A 15,128-nucleotide genomic window follows, 5' to 3' on the forward strand; every position below is an offset into this window, starting at 1 on the left:
GAAAGACAACTATTTTTCCATATATATATACCTACTTATGAGTTATGTCTTATTTTAGAATGGGACCGTATAATATTGTGATTTCTATATTGTAACTTAAAAATAGTTTTATGTTCATTCCACAAAAAAACTACCTATTTCACATTATTTTGGTAATGTATGGTAATGAGTACCCAATCTGATTCTTCTTTTGAGATTGCACATTGTGTAGATTTATTATATCCACTTTATCACTCTTTCTCCTTGTTGTTATACAAATTAAATCTAATAAGAACACACCTGTAAATTGATAGATAGACATATAAATAGATTATCTTATTTGAATCTTAGAATCGAGCATAATATGATGGTTTTGTTTTTACAATATTCTATAACCTAAAACTTAAGCGTACACCTTTTTGTTTTTTGAACTTAAAAATCCATACACGCTGATTACAAAATTAATATTGAATTATAATATCATTATATTATGAATAACCGTTACATACGTTTGTTTCATTGAAAAAATAAAATACCACTGACTTATAACTATGGTCAATGTAGCACAAAATATAGAATAATTTCAAAATCAATACATATTAAATTATATTTTGTAAATTGTACATACGCCTAATAAACACTAAAAAGTATAGATTTAAAACTTGTGCAAACAAATTAATAATTTGTGGTAACTTGTAGGTACCAATTTATTTTTTAGTATTTTTACGCATCCTTTGAAGTTTAGGAAGGGTTGTGCTTCTTCATACTTAGAACGACAACTCAGCAACCTTATTGACAGAGTTAGCAACTAGATAGCAGTACCGACTACAAATAACTATGGTGTAGATATCGATTTGTAGTAGGAATGACTTTTACTCCTCAGCGGCTCAGCCGTTCTTCTTAGTTCTATCTTACTACTCTGACCTCTCATTAGTTCACTAGTCACCATGCCTTCAGCCTACATTACACGTGTTGAACAGTTCAGCTCTTGTCATCGACTCCACAGGTAGTATCCCAATATATAGCACATTCGTTGGGTTTTATTGATTATTTAATTAAAAAAAATAGATATCTTCAACTAGGTGTGATCCATGTAGTCCTCATTTTATCGTCATAAAATAATTCTAAAGAATTTGTATTATGTAACCATGTTTACTATGAATTACAATCAGTTTCGCAAAATTTAAATGGAGTAATAAATAGTAGATAATTTGACGAATATTGTATTTATTGATAAATAAAATAGTTTAAAACTCAATTATTAAAACATAATTCGTTTATTTATTGTTTAAAAATAAAAAATTATCTCAGGTAATTCCAAATAGTTTCTTATTTATTAATAAATTTTAGATAATTTTTAAAATGTATTTAATATTATTTATTAGACATTCAAACAAACAATAAATAAGATAACTATTAAAAAAATATATTTGTAAATAATAAAAATATCCTAAATGATTAAATAAAGATATTATATTACTTATATATTGGTTCATATATAAATAAAAAATTATTTGAATAATACCCAACTCTGAAAAAAATTACTATTTAAATATACTAAAAGTTTTAGTGTATCGTATATTAACAATATTTTTAGTTACAATACTTTTTATTACATTCATACAAGTGTAACTACTTAGTATAATTTTCTTCTAAGCACATTACAGATCCTCTTGTTTTTTTTACATTAATAAGCTAGAAAAAAATTGAAGTTGCTTCAAATTTTGGGTTTTTATTTTTTTATAAATTGCACCTATGTTATGGAAAATATAGGTAACCTATTAAAGAAGCATAAAAATGTATTGTTATTTACCGAAACTAAATCGGATAATTTTGTATAGCCATAATTTTGTCAAAGTTATTAGACTGTAGGCATGGTAAAAGTAACCAAATTCATTTTATAAGTAAATCTTAAATTCAAAAAAATGATATACTGAAATACAAAGGAATAGGTTAGTAATATACAAGATTTCTTTTAGAAGTTTAATTTTAATTAATTTACAATTACTAAAAATTAATAATATTATTTTCAACAAATAATGGTTAACCAATAAGCTGCCAAAAACACTCACAACCTTCCTCAATTAACTCACTGAACAACTTATTAATGATACTACTGAACAACATTTTTAGTAACAAATTGAGTGACGAAGAGAATTTACAGATTTTTGGCAAATGTAACAACAAAAATGGCCATGGACATAACTACAAAGGTAATAGATATAATTATACTTACTTAAAAGTAATAGGTGCAACTTTTTTCTAAATTATATAAAAAACACTAGATTAAGTCTTCTCATATGGAGACATTTATTTATTAGGTTTTTCGTTTACTAATAATACATCTGCTATTATGTTTGCCTTAAATAAATTAGAATCAATAAAGAAAATTATCAACTAATGAATTTTCATTATAGATATAACAGCTGCTTTCAATGAAATTTAAGTCCAACAGTATCTAAGGGCTAGTACTACTAAATTACAGTTAACTCGTTTGGTACTCGACTATTATAGCAGTTCACTTACTTTTTCAATACTTAAATATAATTGTAACAAAATTACATTATATTTTTCTATAAAAAGTAATAAACTTTGCGTTACGTTTTAGAGAAACTCATAACTTTTATTGATTTTCTTTAAGAATGTTATAGCATATAAACACTTTTTTCTTATTATTAGCAAAGTAGTATACTATATTACTACTATATAATATCAAAGCTGATGTTATGTAACGACTTATTTATTTATTTAATAATTTATGGACAGAGTCGAGATGGAGTAAATTAATTTTTGCAATATTTGATTAAATATAACTAAATTAATCGACGCATAAAAAAAAAAAACTTGTTACATTAACACATTATCGCTACTAGATGTTGAAGAGCTTCAAGTTATAATCAATGAATTTTGATAAATATGTCATTTTTTCAGTTGAAGTTACTGTAAAAGGTCCAGTTCATAGAGATACAGGGATGGTAATGAACATAGCAGATCTGAAAAATTATATAGATATTGCAGTGATGAAGCCTTTAGACCATAAAAATTTGGACAAGGACGTGCCTTATTTTCAAGATAGCGTCAGCACTACTGAAAATGTAGCAATATTCATTTGGAACAGTTTAAAAAATGTCATGGACAATCCAGATTTATTGTATGAAGTTAAACTGCATGAAACTGAAAAAAACATTGTTATTTATAAAGGAGAGTAATTGTTAATATTATAAAATAATGATTTCATTTTGTGTAACCTATTATTATTTTTATTTTATAATTATAAGATAATAATTGTTATAGTTAAGTTAATTATTTAAATAAAATACCTTTTTTATCATATATTTTTTTAAAAAAGTAATTTATAATTGAGAAAAAGACTTTTTTACTATCAGAAAGTAAGGACAAAATAAATAAATTATTTTTGAATTATTTTTTATCATAATCAAAAATTTTGAATGTGTTAACAAATGTCTTTTCTATTTGTTATCATAAAGAAGACGCCTCAAACAGATTATTGTAGCAAAAATAATGTGTTTGTATTTCAAATGCTACAAAATATTCAATGAACATAGACATATACGGCGTAATATACCATTGGAATGGCTATTAGTTCTAGAGTGTTTTTTTCGACTAGATTTAGATAATTCTAATTATTTCCTACCATGTTTGCAAATGGTGGTATAGTTGAAGATCAAAACTAAGATTTTTGAAAAGTTGCCTATACTTTACTCCTTAATAAATGGATAGTGTAACGCAGTGTCCTTTTAAGAACACATAATCATTTCCATTACGAGGGCTAAATACATAATTTGTCAATTACATTTTTTTACATTAAAAACCACAAATGGACTACAGTAAAATACCTTACCGGGTGATTATGCAATTAAGGTCTATTAATTTCATGAAAATCAGTCTTTTTCTGTTAGTTTATAATAAAAAAATAAGTGGCCCAAAACCTTCACACACTCTGGTCCAGTCCACCACTGCAAATAACTCATGATAACAATTGAGAGCATCTTAAGTAAATTCCATTGGGAATCAAACCTAATATAAATAAATCTATAACTGATCAGTATACCAAAAAAGGGATTTACTAATTAGAACAAAATAATTACACTAGAATGTAATCATATTTTTCAAAAGAAATATTTTATTGACTTAAATGTATTATACATCATTAAATAGTAATTTTTTATTTAATAAAAACAGTAGTCATAAATTGAGTATATTTTACTTATTCAATAAATGATCACAATATCACAATAATTTTATTGACTTAAAGTTCTTATTTAAACAAAATAAATGAAAAACTTAAATTGTATTAAAACAATTAAGCTGAAAAAATGAAAATAAACTGTTAGTTATATTAAAGCTTAAACTTACTACTTAACTTATTTTTAAATAAAATTTGTAATAGTGTTAAGAGCTATCGTCTAAGGAATCAGAATGCAATTTGGAGGTTTCTTCTGGCTTTTCGTTATTTTCTATTAAAAATCAAACAAAATACATTTTATTTATTAGTTTGTGTTATATATATATATATATATATGTGTTTATGTATACTTATATAATGTTTATTTATTAGTTAAAATTTAGAAATAATTTAATACTTTTATTGTTAAGAGGAACAGAAAGCGCAAAATTAGAAACTGATTCCAAAAAAAATTGTTTTTTTTATAAAGTTTACTCTATACTCCTCTTAAAGTGATAACAATTGTGTTTATTCTAAGCAAATTATTTTAAAAGATCATAAGGGGCCTCTACACTAGCATATATTAAGGCACATTGCATAGACAATTTTCACTAAAACTTAACATTAAGCTAACATTTTTGAACATATCGTCGTTTAAGATGCAACACCCGATAACTCACTTTTTGATCAAACTGAGTTGGCAACATTATTTAATTAAAAATTTTGCAGGGAATGGACAGATGGGCTCAGATTTATTATAAAGTCAATAGATAACGCTATAATCGAATAATCGAAAACATAGTTAATATGTTATTGAATGGTAATTGAAACTGGTTTTATTGCTCTCCTGAAAAGTTGAAAAAAGTGAGTTATTGGGTGTTACATCTTAAGCGACGATAAGTATTACCATAGGAAAGAAAGATCTATTTTTGTACAAAAATATGTTTCTACTTCAAACGTACTGTTCCTAAGAATACTTTGATATAAGTTTTGAAAAAAACATTTGAATTCTTCATAACATTTTCAAGACATAGGTCGTGGCACAATTTTAAAATTATTTTTAGTTAATTAATTATTCAATGTAAAAAACTGCAATTTTTAACTTTTTTAAACTGAAATAATTAATTTAAAAAGAATAAATTTAATTTTATGCCACAATCGATGCATGAAAATGTTATGAAAAATTCTAATGTTTTTTCAAAACTTAAATCTGAGTATTCTTAGGAACAGTACGTTTGAAGTAGAATGAGTTGTTTTCAACCAAAAATATGCAGGTTTAAGAGGTTCCTTAAATAAAATTTATTTTAAAAATCTTAAATTTTCAAATATCTATCGCCACAAAATTTTTAACAATACTGTAGAGTTATTTTGTGATAAATAATCTTTATAAATATATTTTTTAATTTACATATTATTCCACACGTTTTTCCTCAAATTATTACTATAGTATATTTTCATTTGTTTATATGGTCAAAGTGAGATACTTTGTAATAAATCCCTTCAATTTAACACTAAATTTATAGTATACACTTACAGACAAGATGCAAGTATGAGTGATAATTCAATTAATATAAGTGTATTTGATTTCGAAAGATTAAGCCGGATTAGGCAATTTCTCCTTTTTCGCACACGTCAACAATATTATTATTTAAAATTTTTTATTACTAAAAAAACTATTTCTGTTTATCGTACTAACTGATCTGATAATGCAATACGAAATCAAAACACAGATTTAAATTTCTCATAAAGTTTATTTGAGATCAGTTGTATTAATATTTCAACTCCTTTCTCCTATTACTTAGAACAAACATTTAAAAAATGTTTGAATTTCAAAATTTAAAATCAAACTTAATAAGCAATGAAACTTAGAATTAAAAAAAAATATTAAGATCCATCACAAGTAAACTTTATGTCTTTAGATTTATTATTGGATCAATTTGATTAAGGGGGGGGGGGGGTAAGGTATAAAATTTTTTTTTTTTTTTGTTAACTGAATGCATAATATCTCAAGAATATTGTGTCAAAATTTCAAGTCGATCGGAACAAAATTGACGACGTTATGAGTTGTCGGAATTTTATAGCTGCCCGGCCCGAGCGCACTATCGTTAACTTTAAAGCGTTTTTCCCACAACTCACGTTTTCAAAGTCGGTGACCCTCATAACTTCAAAACTACTACACCGATCCTTTTGAAATTTTGAACACTATTTCTGTACATAACTTACGAGGTAACGCTGGAGATTTTTTTTCAAATTTGTTAATATTTTTTATTTTACAATAACAAATTAGCCGATTTTTTTCGCAAAAATCGCGTTTTTCCCTTCAAAGTGTTCCCAAAAAGTGAAAAATTGGAATTTCAAAAAACACTCCCGGCGTTACTTGGGGAAAGCAATTATCTAACGAAAGAACTTGATTTTTTTAAATTCGGATGATCCAGCATCGAGTTATGAGGGACACTGCAATTCTACTTTTTTCCGAGACGCTTCCAAATAATTGCTGCCATTGCCGTATTTTGTAATATTTCTACATGAAAATATTATACAATATTCTTCGAATGTTATCCTTTAATGTACCATTAGTTTTAATAAATAGATTTTAACTGTCGTCAAAAAAAATTCACAAAAATTTGCCGTTTTTTGCACAAATTAACTTTACCCCCTCCCCCCTTAATTGATACAATGATTAAAAAATTATATGTTTTGTTTAAAAAAAACTGTCTGTGGTCAAACGACAAACCTAAAATTTTTAATTAATGGTTAAACTTAAATTACCTTCTAGTTTACTTTTGGCAATGAACTTTTGAAGTTTTTGTTTGTTAATTCGTCTTTTTATTTCTTTTTTTTTCTTTTTCTGTCTTTTCAACTCTTCATTTTGACAACCTCCAAACAGGTCTTTTTTTGCTGAATTTGGAATAGATTTATCTTCTTTTATTAAATTAAAGAATATACCTCCAGATGTTCTTCTTCGGCCACCATTCTACATTATAAAAAAAAAATTAAATATTAGATTCATAAATTATAACCAATATAAATTGTCACCATTTAAATAATAGAGAACATATTATAATGCGTTTTACTATTTTAAAATAAGACTATCGTATAATGATCATTGCTAATATTCACAATTAGTATAATTTAAAAATAAATCTAATAACTATATAAAGAAATAACATTATATTTTATACAATATTTCTTTTTAACAACTCGGTTCCTTGTTTTGAAGTCTTTTAACACATTAACTGCCATAGGTAGTGCCCGCGATCACAAATCAGTTATTCATCTTGGCAGTTAAAGTGTTAATGATTCAAAAAGAGCGAAAACCAGCTCAGCTCCTGAAATGGTTTTAAGACCCAATTATTGGGGTCATTATTTGCATTATTGCTAAATCTTTATCTAATTGTAAATTATACAATGAAAATTAATTTAACTAAATTTATATAAATATCCTAACCTTTATCATTTGGCCTCCATTAACTTCAATCAAACAAGTCTTGTTGTATTTTTCTAAAATAATTTTTTTATCTATTTTTGATATCACAGACACTGTAAAAAAATTGCATAATGAACTTCAATTGTAAACAAACACAAATTTATATTCTTTAGTTAATAAAATACCACAATGGATTACTAAACTAACCATGTTATACAGGGCTATTAAACAATTTTATAAATAATTTTTTGTAATAAATGTAACAGTTAATATGCCAATTGCTTTTTCTTAAATTTCCAAAATTAATTCTGATGGCAACAATGAAAAGTATATTCAATAATAAAGCAACTAATTATTCAGTATCCACTAGTAGATAATTATTTTTATGATATTTATTATTACATTAGACCACTTGTTAAAATAACAATAGAAACATATACTAGCAAGATAATACATTACCAAAATCCCTAAAGTAAAAATATATAAATAACAAATTATAAACATGTTAGCGTCTCGCTGATACAGACTATGAATAAAGCATTATACATTTTCGTCTTTCTTAAAAATTAAAATTAAAAAATATAAGGTCTATGCGAATGGTATAATACTTTCTTCTTATAACCAAAGAAAAGACATGATCAAAATCTAATCATTCAAAATCTACGGGGAGTTTTTATTCTTCTTATACAGCAAAACGATTGTGTGGCCTTTGTTCAATTATCAATAAATGAGTTCTTTATTGTAAATAGTAAATTATACCAATAAATAATAATAATATAAAAATTACTAAAATTATTAGCATAGAAGCATTTACATACTTACACATTAATATTTTATTATTTTCATGTAAATTCGTACATAATTCATCAGAAAACTCGTCAATAGTCTTATCAATAGAATCTTTGATTTTAGGTAATATTCTAGATTTTTGTTTAGGATCGCCATTATCTCTTTTATCTATAAAACCTTTAGAATTGTTATATTTGTAACTACAATTTGTATTATCATCTTTACTATGTTTTAATCTTTTTTTTTTTATTACATGGTTAGATTCTAAATCACAATTTTCCCTGAAAACAGTGAAATTTATTGTTATTACATAAATATTTACAAATAATTTTTCATACATAATTGATTTAATTTGGATTATACTTACATTGATGTTGTATTAACTTTTTGATTAGATTTATTACGTAAAAACAGTTTTCGTTTTCTTTCATTTTCCCTAATATACAAATTAACCAATATTATTACTAAACAAAAAAAATAGAAATACATGTTTGAAAAAAATATATATATTTATTCTCAACACATTAATTAATTTTAAGATGATAAATGTGCAATCTTTTACAAAGTTTTTGACAACGTCTCCCGTTATAGATTCCAGCCACCATCGTCTTTAATCCCAAAAAGTCAAACCAATGATCACATAAATATAAATTTATCAATAATATAACTTTTTATTTAATTTAAACATTCGCCTTTATTTCTATCAGATTTTACAATGCATAATACGTTTTTCAATCTGAAAAAATATTAGGTTTCTCTATGAAATGTTCAAAATAAAAAAATGAAAATGTTGACTACATCAAATTTGACAACATGAAATTCATTCGAAAATATGAAAATATTCTACAATCAATCCCTTAAACAAGTTGTAAAGTATCTTTAGATAGTATCAGAACACTTTTTACGTCGGACTGTTAAAAATAGAATGAGTAAAGGAGTTATTGAACAATAACATCTATATTTCCCCTAAACTATTTGAGTAACAAAGTGTGTCTTAATGTCAAGGAATCAAATTAAAGGAATTTTGTGCAGCTCCCTTGGACCTCTTTTAATTTATTATTACTCACATAAATACCTAAATTAAAATATCGGTGTTCAACAATTTTAGAAACCCATAACTGTTAGTTCCCAGAAAACTGGAAAAAACCCACACTCCGAAAAATATATTTTTGTTTAATCTTTTTATTTAATTGTATACAAGTATATTGGGTAAATAATGTCTAAGAAAATATAATATTACTTGAAATGTTGTATCTTTAACCTTCTTATTTAATCATAAATATTATATATATGATATATCTAGGTGTTATTATTAATAGAAGAAAATAATTACGTTGGCCTATAATTTGGATCGTCCATATCTGTATAATTAGAGGTTTTAGTTGTCACTTCTAGTCGGGTTAGACAACCTTCTATTTGTTCACCAACTACAATGTCTCTCCATACAGAACCAATTTTATGGCTAATGGTTGCAGGTTGTTCTTCTTGGGTAATGATGAAATCATTATCAGTATCCAAAATCAATTCATCAGGGTCAGACTAAAAAAAAAAGGATTTAAAACTAGGTATAATACAAATCAATTATTTAATAAAATATAAGAAAGATTACCTCATTATCAGAGTGAATAATTTGAGAAGGCAAGTCCATTATGATATTTATACAACAAAAATATTTATCACTAGGTTCTAAATCTTAAGTTAAGTTTTAATTTGCATGATTAATACCTAAAGTAAAAATGACATATTATTAATCATAAACAGCATCATGATTTTGTATTAGGTTTTCTAAAAAATGTTAGTATGAAAACATCATCATCAAGAACTTACTGGGATACGACCATGAGGCTTGCCAAAATAATATACATAGTTTTATCGTTTAAAAAAAATATTTAAATATTATAAGAGAGTACCTACCAAGCACTTACCAATGTTAATGGTAAATTAATCAAACGTCGAAAACCTACACCAGAAACAGAAATGCTGATACTTCAAACGAGATTCGATATCCAAAATCTAGTGAATTGTAGAAAATGAACTATAAAGAAATCTAATAAGAATGAAAGATAATGTGAACCGTAACAGTATTGGATTTTGCGGTGCTAATATCATTATCATTTTTTATCAAGGTTCTTATCGTTATCATTTTTCAATTAGAATTCAAAATAAGGCGCGTTAGTAAAATTTTGATATTTCATATTATTATAAAACTACAATTAACATTCAACATTGATTAAAGTTTGATCGAAATTACAAATAAAACGTTGATTAAATAATACTATAGCAAACATATTTTATATTAATAATTAATATGTTATAAAACTATTTCCAATCATTTTTAGGAACAAATCTGGTTTAGCTACCAAGTGATTTTTTTCAAAATGTGTGTTTTTTTTTACATTGAAGACGATAGTGTTTTCAGCTTTTACCGATCACACTTAGTTTTTGAGTTATAGCTAAAAACCCTTTTACGCGAACGGCCGCATTCAGTCGCAGCAACCTGCAATTGAGTACTATGTGTCCCTGGAGTCTGTATTAATATTTGCCAGTAATAATTCCCAACTCGAATTTTTTGCTTTTTGTTATCTACTCGTCGCCTCGGTCATCGCTGGCCATGGGGCATAAATATATCTTTGAATGCAGTCTGTTTTTTTTTACGTTTACACTTAAAAGCCTGACAACATTTCAACTAATTAGAATGGTCGGTTTTCAATTCTGTAAAGAGATATGCGTTCTTTGGCTACATTACTAAGTTATGTGGGATACAGATTTTAAAATTTTTGTATTTTTATGTTAAAAATGTTTTCTTTAATAACAAAAAATGTTCAAATTTATTTTGTTTAATTGCAAGAAACTGACTTTTTTTAAAAATAAAAAACGGTTTTCTACATAACCTAGTAAAGTAGTCAAAGAGCTCGAATCTCTTTACAAAATTTAAATCTTATAATTTTAAGTAGGCGTGATTTTGTCAGGTCTAAAAAAACCAAAATGGCTTTTACTCAAAGAAAAATTGTATAAAATAAAAATAAAACTTTGAAGCTTATACAGATTAGCTGGATAATAATTTGACATGGTCGAAATTGATTAAAACCACTTTCTGCTTAAGTATTGCCTATATAAAACTCCTTAAAAACCGCCGGTTCCAATCCCTTTAATATAAAAAGTATTTTTACTTATCGTTGTAGGTTATACTATTTATCATGTCTTTAAAAAAAGAAAACTTTCAGGATGTCAGAACTATAAATGTATAACAATTAGTAATAATAAAACAAAATTACATTTAATATATTTATGTAATAATTAATATAATATCTTAGCTTCAATGCGGAGCTGAGAAGGTATTGTTTTTAAAGTGATGTTTTTTTGTGTGTGTCGGGACCCAGAATATTTTTAAACCGTAGAACCAATTTCTTTGTGTAGCAACCCTATAAATACCTTGAAAGGTCCTGAAATTATGACAATACATTTTTATAGACAGACGATCAACTCTAATCGTATCCACCCTAATACTAAAGATACATTTTTAAACACATAATTGTCATTAGGTACAATGCTTTTATCGACATTTGTATTTTTATCTGTGAGCACTGGGACTCCCTTACTCACACACGTAAAATACTTTCTTACTGTGCTGGTTTATACTGTACCTACTTGATTTGGACTGTATTGATTTGAACCTAGTATAATATCAGCTATAATTCCTGTAGACCTGTGACCCCCGTCCCCACTATGCCCCAACCACGCTTTACTGGGTTTTTTTTATTCACATATTAATCAATAAGTATTACATTTATTTTATTTTATGGTGTACAAATAATACATGATTATTTTATGTACTTATTAGATTTAAGAATTATAATTAAAAATTTAGGAAAGATATAAAAACATTGTTAGTAAGGAGGGGGGGGGGCTATTTTATGCAGTTAATAGCATATAATACTTACTTACCGAATACTAGCAAACGTAATTTTGGTTTTGGTCAAGTTTTTTTTAAAATTAAGTGTCACTGTGCACCGCAGCATCGAATCCAATATTAAAAATTTTAATTATCTTTTTACAAATAGTACAAATCGTACTAACACACGTACAGCCTTTTTTATCGCTTTTATTAAATTAATAACCATCTACGGTATCCAACTGTAAAATAACACGTACCGCAAATAAAAATCATTATTCGAATATATTGACTCAGGCGTTTTCCACAACCATCCACAAATTAAATACTGTAGTAAACTATCTAGAAAAATAGATGTACTCCGTATTGTGATGTATACAATTATGGTCTACAGTTTAAGTGAAAATTTTAGACTCTTAGAAATATTAACTAAGAATGTGCATATATGTACGCCGTATTGTTTTCGGGACATTTTCGCATTGTTTTTGGTATTGGCTATCGCAACAATTATGTGGCCAAACGATCATTTGACGTCTATATGTTTGCGTCGAAAATTTGCAAATATTTACCATTTGTTCGATTATTATAGTAAGTTGATGAAAATCGATACAGGACATTTTGTCGAAATAAAACCAATAGTGTCGACGAAGGATGAATCTAGGAACTAGGAAAAAGTACGGCTCGCAATACACGAACTATACCCATGAGATATTGTGCTACGTTCGATATTATGAATTTGCTGGAGTTGCTTTTTTCAAAAATCGGTAAAAAAGATTTGACTAAATTAATCAAAAGTAAAGACTACACTGTTGTTTTGCTAAAACAAAATTGCATTGAAACGTTGAACGTCCTGTACCATTTCGCTATGTTGGACGATATGGGGCGATATGGCTCGTTCATATGTATGTAAGGTACTTAGTACTTACAATCGATTGACAAGCAGCAAATTTCAGGTAGACGGGAACATATTTTAAACGAACACCAGACCATTCATCGGCGACTTACAAAAATGCATAAAGAGCATAAAATGCAAGACCCAAAACAGGTACAACCTACACGGCGGGTCAGATTATTTTAACCTTTTGGTTAAACACTCCGTTCGAATCCAACGAAACAACATTCAATAGTGGGCTTCATAATGGGCTTAGGAAAGTCAATGGATAATAGAAATAAAAGAATCTATGATCTCGTGGAAAACGACGGCAATTGTAAATTTTTCTTTACTGGTCAGCATTTACGCTTATTGCCCATTTGAGGAAAGGAAGAAAATATGAGGCATTTACTTGTCGACTTAGCAGAGATGTCTGAATGGGAAAATCGCAAAGTTTGTTTACAAATTTAGGAAAATTTACAATTAAAATTTAAAAACACTTAGAAAAACACCTAACGTTAATAAATATGTCTTTGCGTCAAATTGATAACGAAAACAACCACATAGACTATGGCACCCATGGACCAATCACAATGAGTCCACAGAGCAGATAGGCGATTTCAACAACTCTGTAGTTTATTATGTTAAACGTATGATTAAATATTTTAAGACGATTCAAGGGTTGTCTTTGATTGAAATGCCAAATTCATTAACCTAAGTGCAGGTCAACAAGACACATGAAGTATCGACAAATGTGGATGACATTTTGTCACAAGTATTCGGATGTGAAACGAAGCTAGTAAGGTTCTGCAGTCACATCTTCTCACAGTACATTGCAGGATAAAATTGTATAAATATTAAATAATTACAGTATTTGAAGTGATATTTTCAGTTTTTATCTATTTTAAAATGCATTTAAAGTATGATAGGTACATTATTTATTATTAGCTAAGTGAATACTAGAAAAGAAATTTGATATTTAAATTTGTGCTCGATTTTCAAGAGAGTCGATTCTGTAGTATATTTAATCTAGTGATTCTCCCAAGCTCTCTATGGAATTATGATTCATATTTCATTGGGTCCGAACGGAGTGTTTCCAAAAATTTGTAATAATCTGACTCCTTATGTAGGTCGTTCTACATGTTTTGCGTTTTACAGTTTTGCTCTTTATGCATGATTGAAAGTCGTTGATAAAAATGTTAGTGTTCCTTTGAAATATTTTCCCACCTAATTGACATTTCATACTTGTCAATCGATTTTAATTAATATCTTACAAACATATAAATGAGCCATATCGGACCCATATCTTCCAATATAGCAAAATGGTAAAGAACGTTTAAATTTTTAATACAGAAAAATAATAGTGTGGTCTTTACTTTTGGCTAACTGAGTTAACTCATTGTTACCGTTTTTCGAAAAAAATTGCCCTATAAAATTCATATAATGAATCTAAATCAGAACAATAGGAAGTAAGGAAAGTAGGAAACGACAGTTATTAAATAGGAAACTAATTTCATCAAAAACAGACAGAAAATACTAATAGGAAGTCGTCTTTAGCATAGCCAGATATAAAATTATTCAAATTGCTTATCTGATTTATGGTTTCAATTATCATCGTGATGACTGATGACCCTTCAGAACCTATGTGGTGGTTATTTTTATTAAATTTTGTTTTCCTTTATTTGTAATATGCACACCGTGACCTGCTCGTGCTACGCCAGCATCTATAAGAGCTATTCACTGGAATTAGCGAATTTTGAAACACCGGTATATTATATTTATGGCTGTTTTATATTGCCTATATTTTACGCCTTAAAATGCAGGTTAAAATCCTTAAGAAAGTCGGTATTCAAACTGATAAAATTCTGACATTTTAACCCACAACTTATGCTTGGAAATGTAATACTTATTTAGTTGAGATACACTTAGTACATTGTGAGGTTCTTTTAAAAAAATGGCCTACCTCATAGGCCTACCCTTATTT

General features: G+C 27.1%; 2 protein-coding genes across 8 annotated transcripts; one reads left to right on the forward strand and one right to left on the reverse strand.

Annotated features, from left to right (window-relative positions):
- Positions 1-852: 852 nt before the first annotated feature.
- On the forward strand, positions 853-3,312 carry LOC126835529 (6-pyruvoyl tetrahydrobiopterin synthase). 3 transcript variants are annotated; one of them, XM_050568187.1, is made up of 3 exons: positions 853-985; positions 2,113-2,192; positions 2,911-3,312. In XM_050568187.1, exons 1-3 carry the CDS (start codon positions 927-929, stop codon positions 3,186-3,188), a joined length of 417 nt encoding a protein of 138 aa, XP_050424144.1. In that variant the 5' UTR covers positions 853-926; the 3' UTR covers positions 3,189-3,312. The 3 variants fall into 3 exon arrangements, with proteins under 3 accessions (XP_050424144.1, XP_050424143.1, XP_050424145.1); XM_050568186.1 differs by having other exon boundaries at positions 858-985; positions 2,035-2,192; XM_050568188.1 differs by lacking the exon at positions 853-985 and adding an exon at positions 1,741-1,931 and having other exon boundaries at positions 2,035-2,192.
- Positions 3,313-4,197: 885 nt separating this feature from the next.
- Positions 4,198-12,460, reverse strand: LOC126836032 (phosphorylated adapter RNA export protein). Of its 5 annotated transcripts, none has more exons than XM_050568989.1 (9): positions 12,327-12,460; positions 10,296-11,052; positions 9,991-10,106; positions 9,715-9,920; positions 8,749-8,817; positions 8,415-8,662; positions 7,614-7,705; positions 6,935-7,139; positions 4,198-4,457 (listed from the first exon to the last, which is right to left on the reverse strand). In XM_050568989.1, the coding sequence occupies exons 3-9, from the start codon at positions 10,027-10,029 to the stop codon at positions 4,393-4,395; spliced, it is 924 nt and encodes a 307-aa protein (XP_050424946.1). In that variant the 5' UTR covers positions 10,030-10,106; positions 10,296-11,052; positions 12,327-12,460; the 3' UTR covers positions 4,198-4,392. The 5 variants fall into 5 exon arrangements, with proteins under 5 accessions (XP_050424946.1, XP_050424944.1, XP_050424945.1 ...); XM_050568987.1 differs by having other exon boundaries at positions 10,209-11,052; XM_050568988.1 differs by having other exon boundaries at positions 10,209-11,052; positions 12,323-12,455.
- Positions 12,461-15,128: the final 2,668 nt, after the last annotated feature.

The sequence above is a fragment of the Adelges cooleyi genome, unplaced genomic scaffold (assembly GCF_023614345.1).
Source record: "Adelges cooleyi isolate 19-005CV unplaced genomic scaffold, UGA_ACOO_1.1 ACOO_flye_CR_arks_rails_tigmint_CR_PRNA_23, whole genome shotgun sequence".
Taxonomy (NCBI): domain Eukaryota; kingdom Metazoa; phylum Arthropoda; class Insecta; order Hemiptera; family Adelgidae; genus Adelges; species Adelges cooleyi.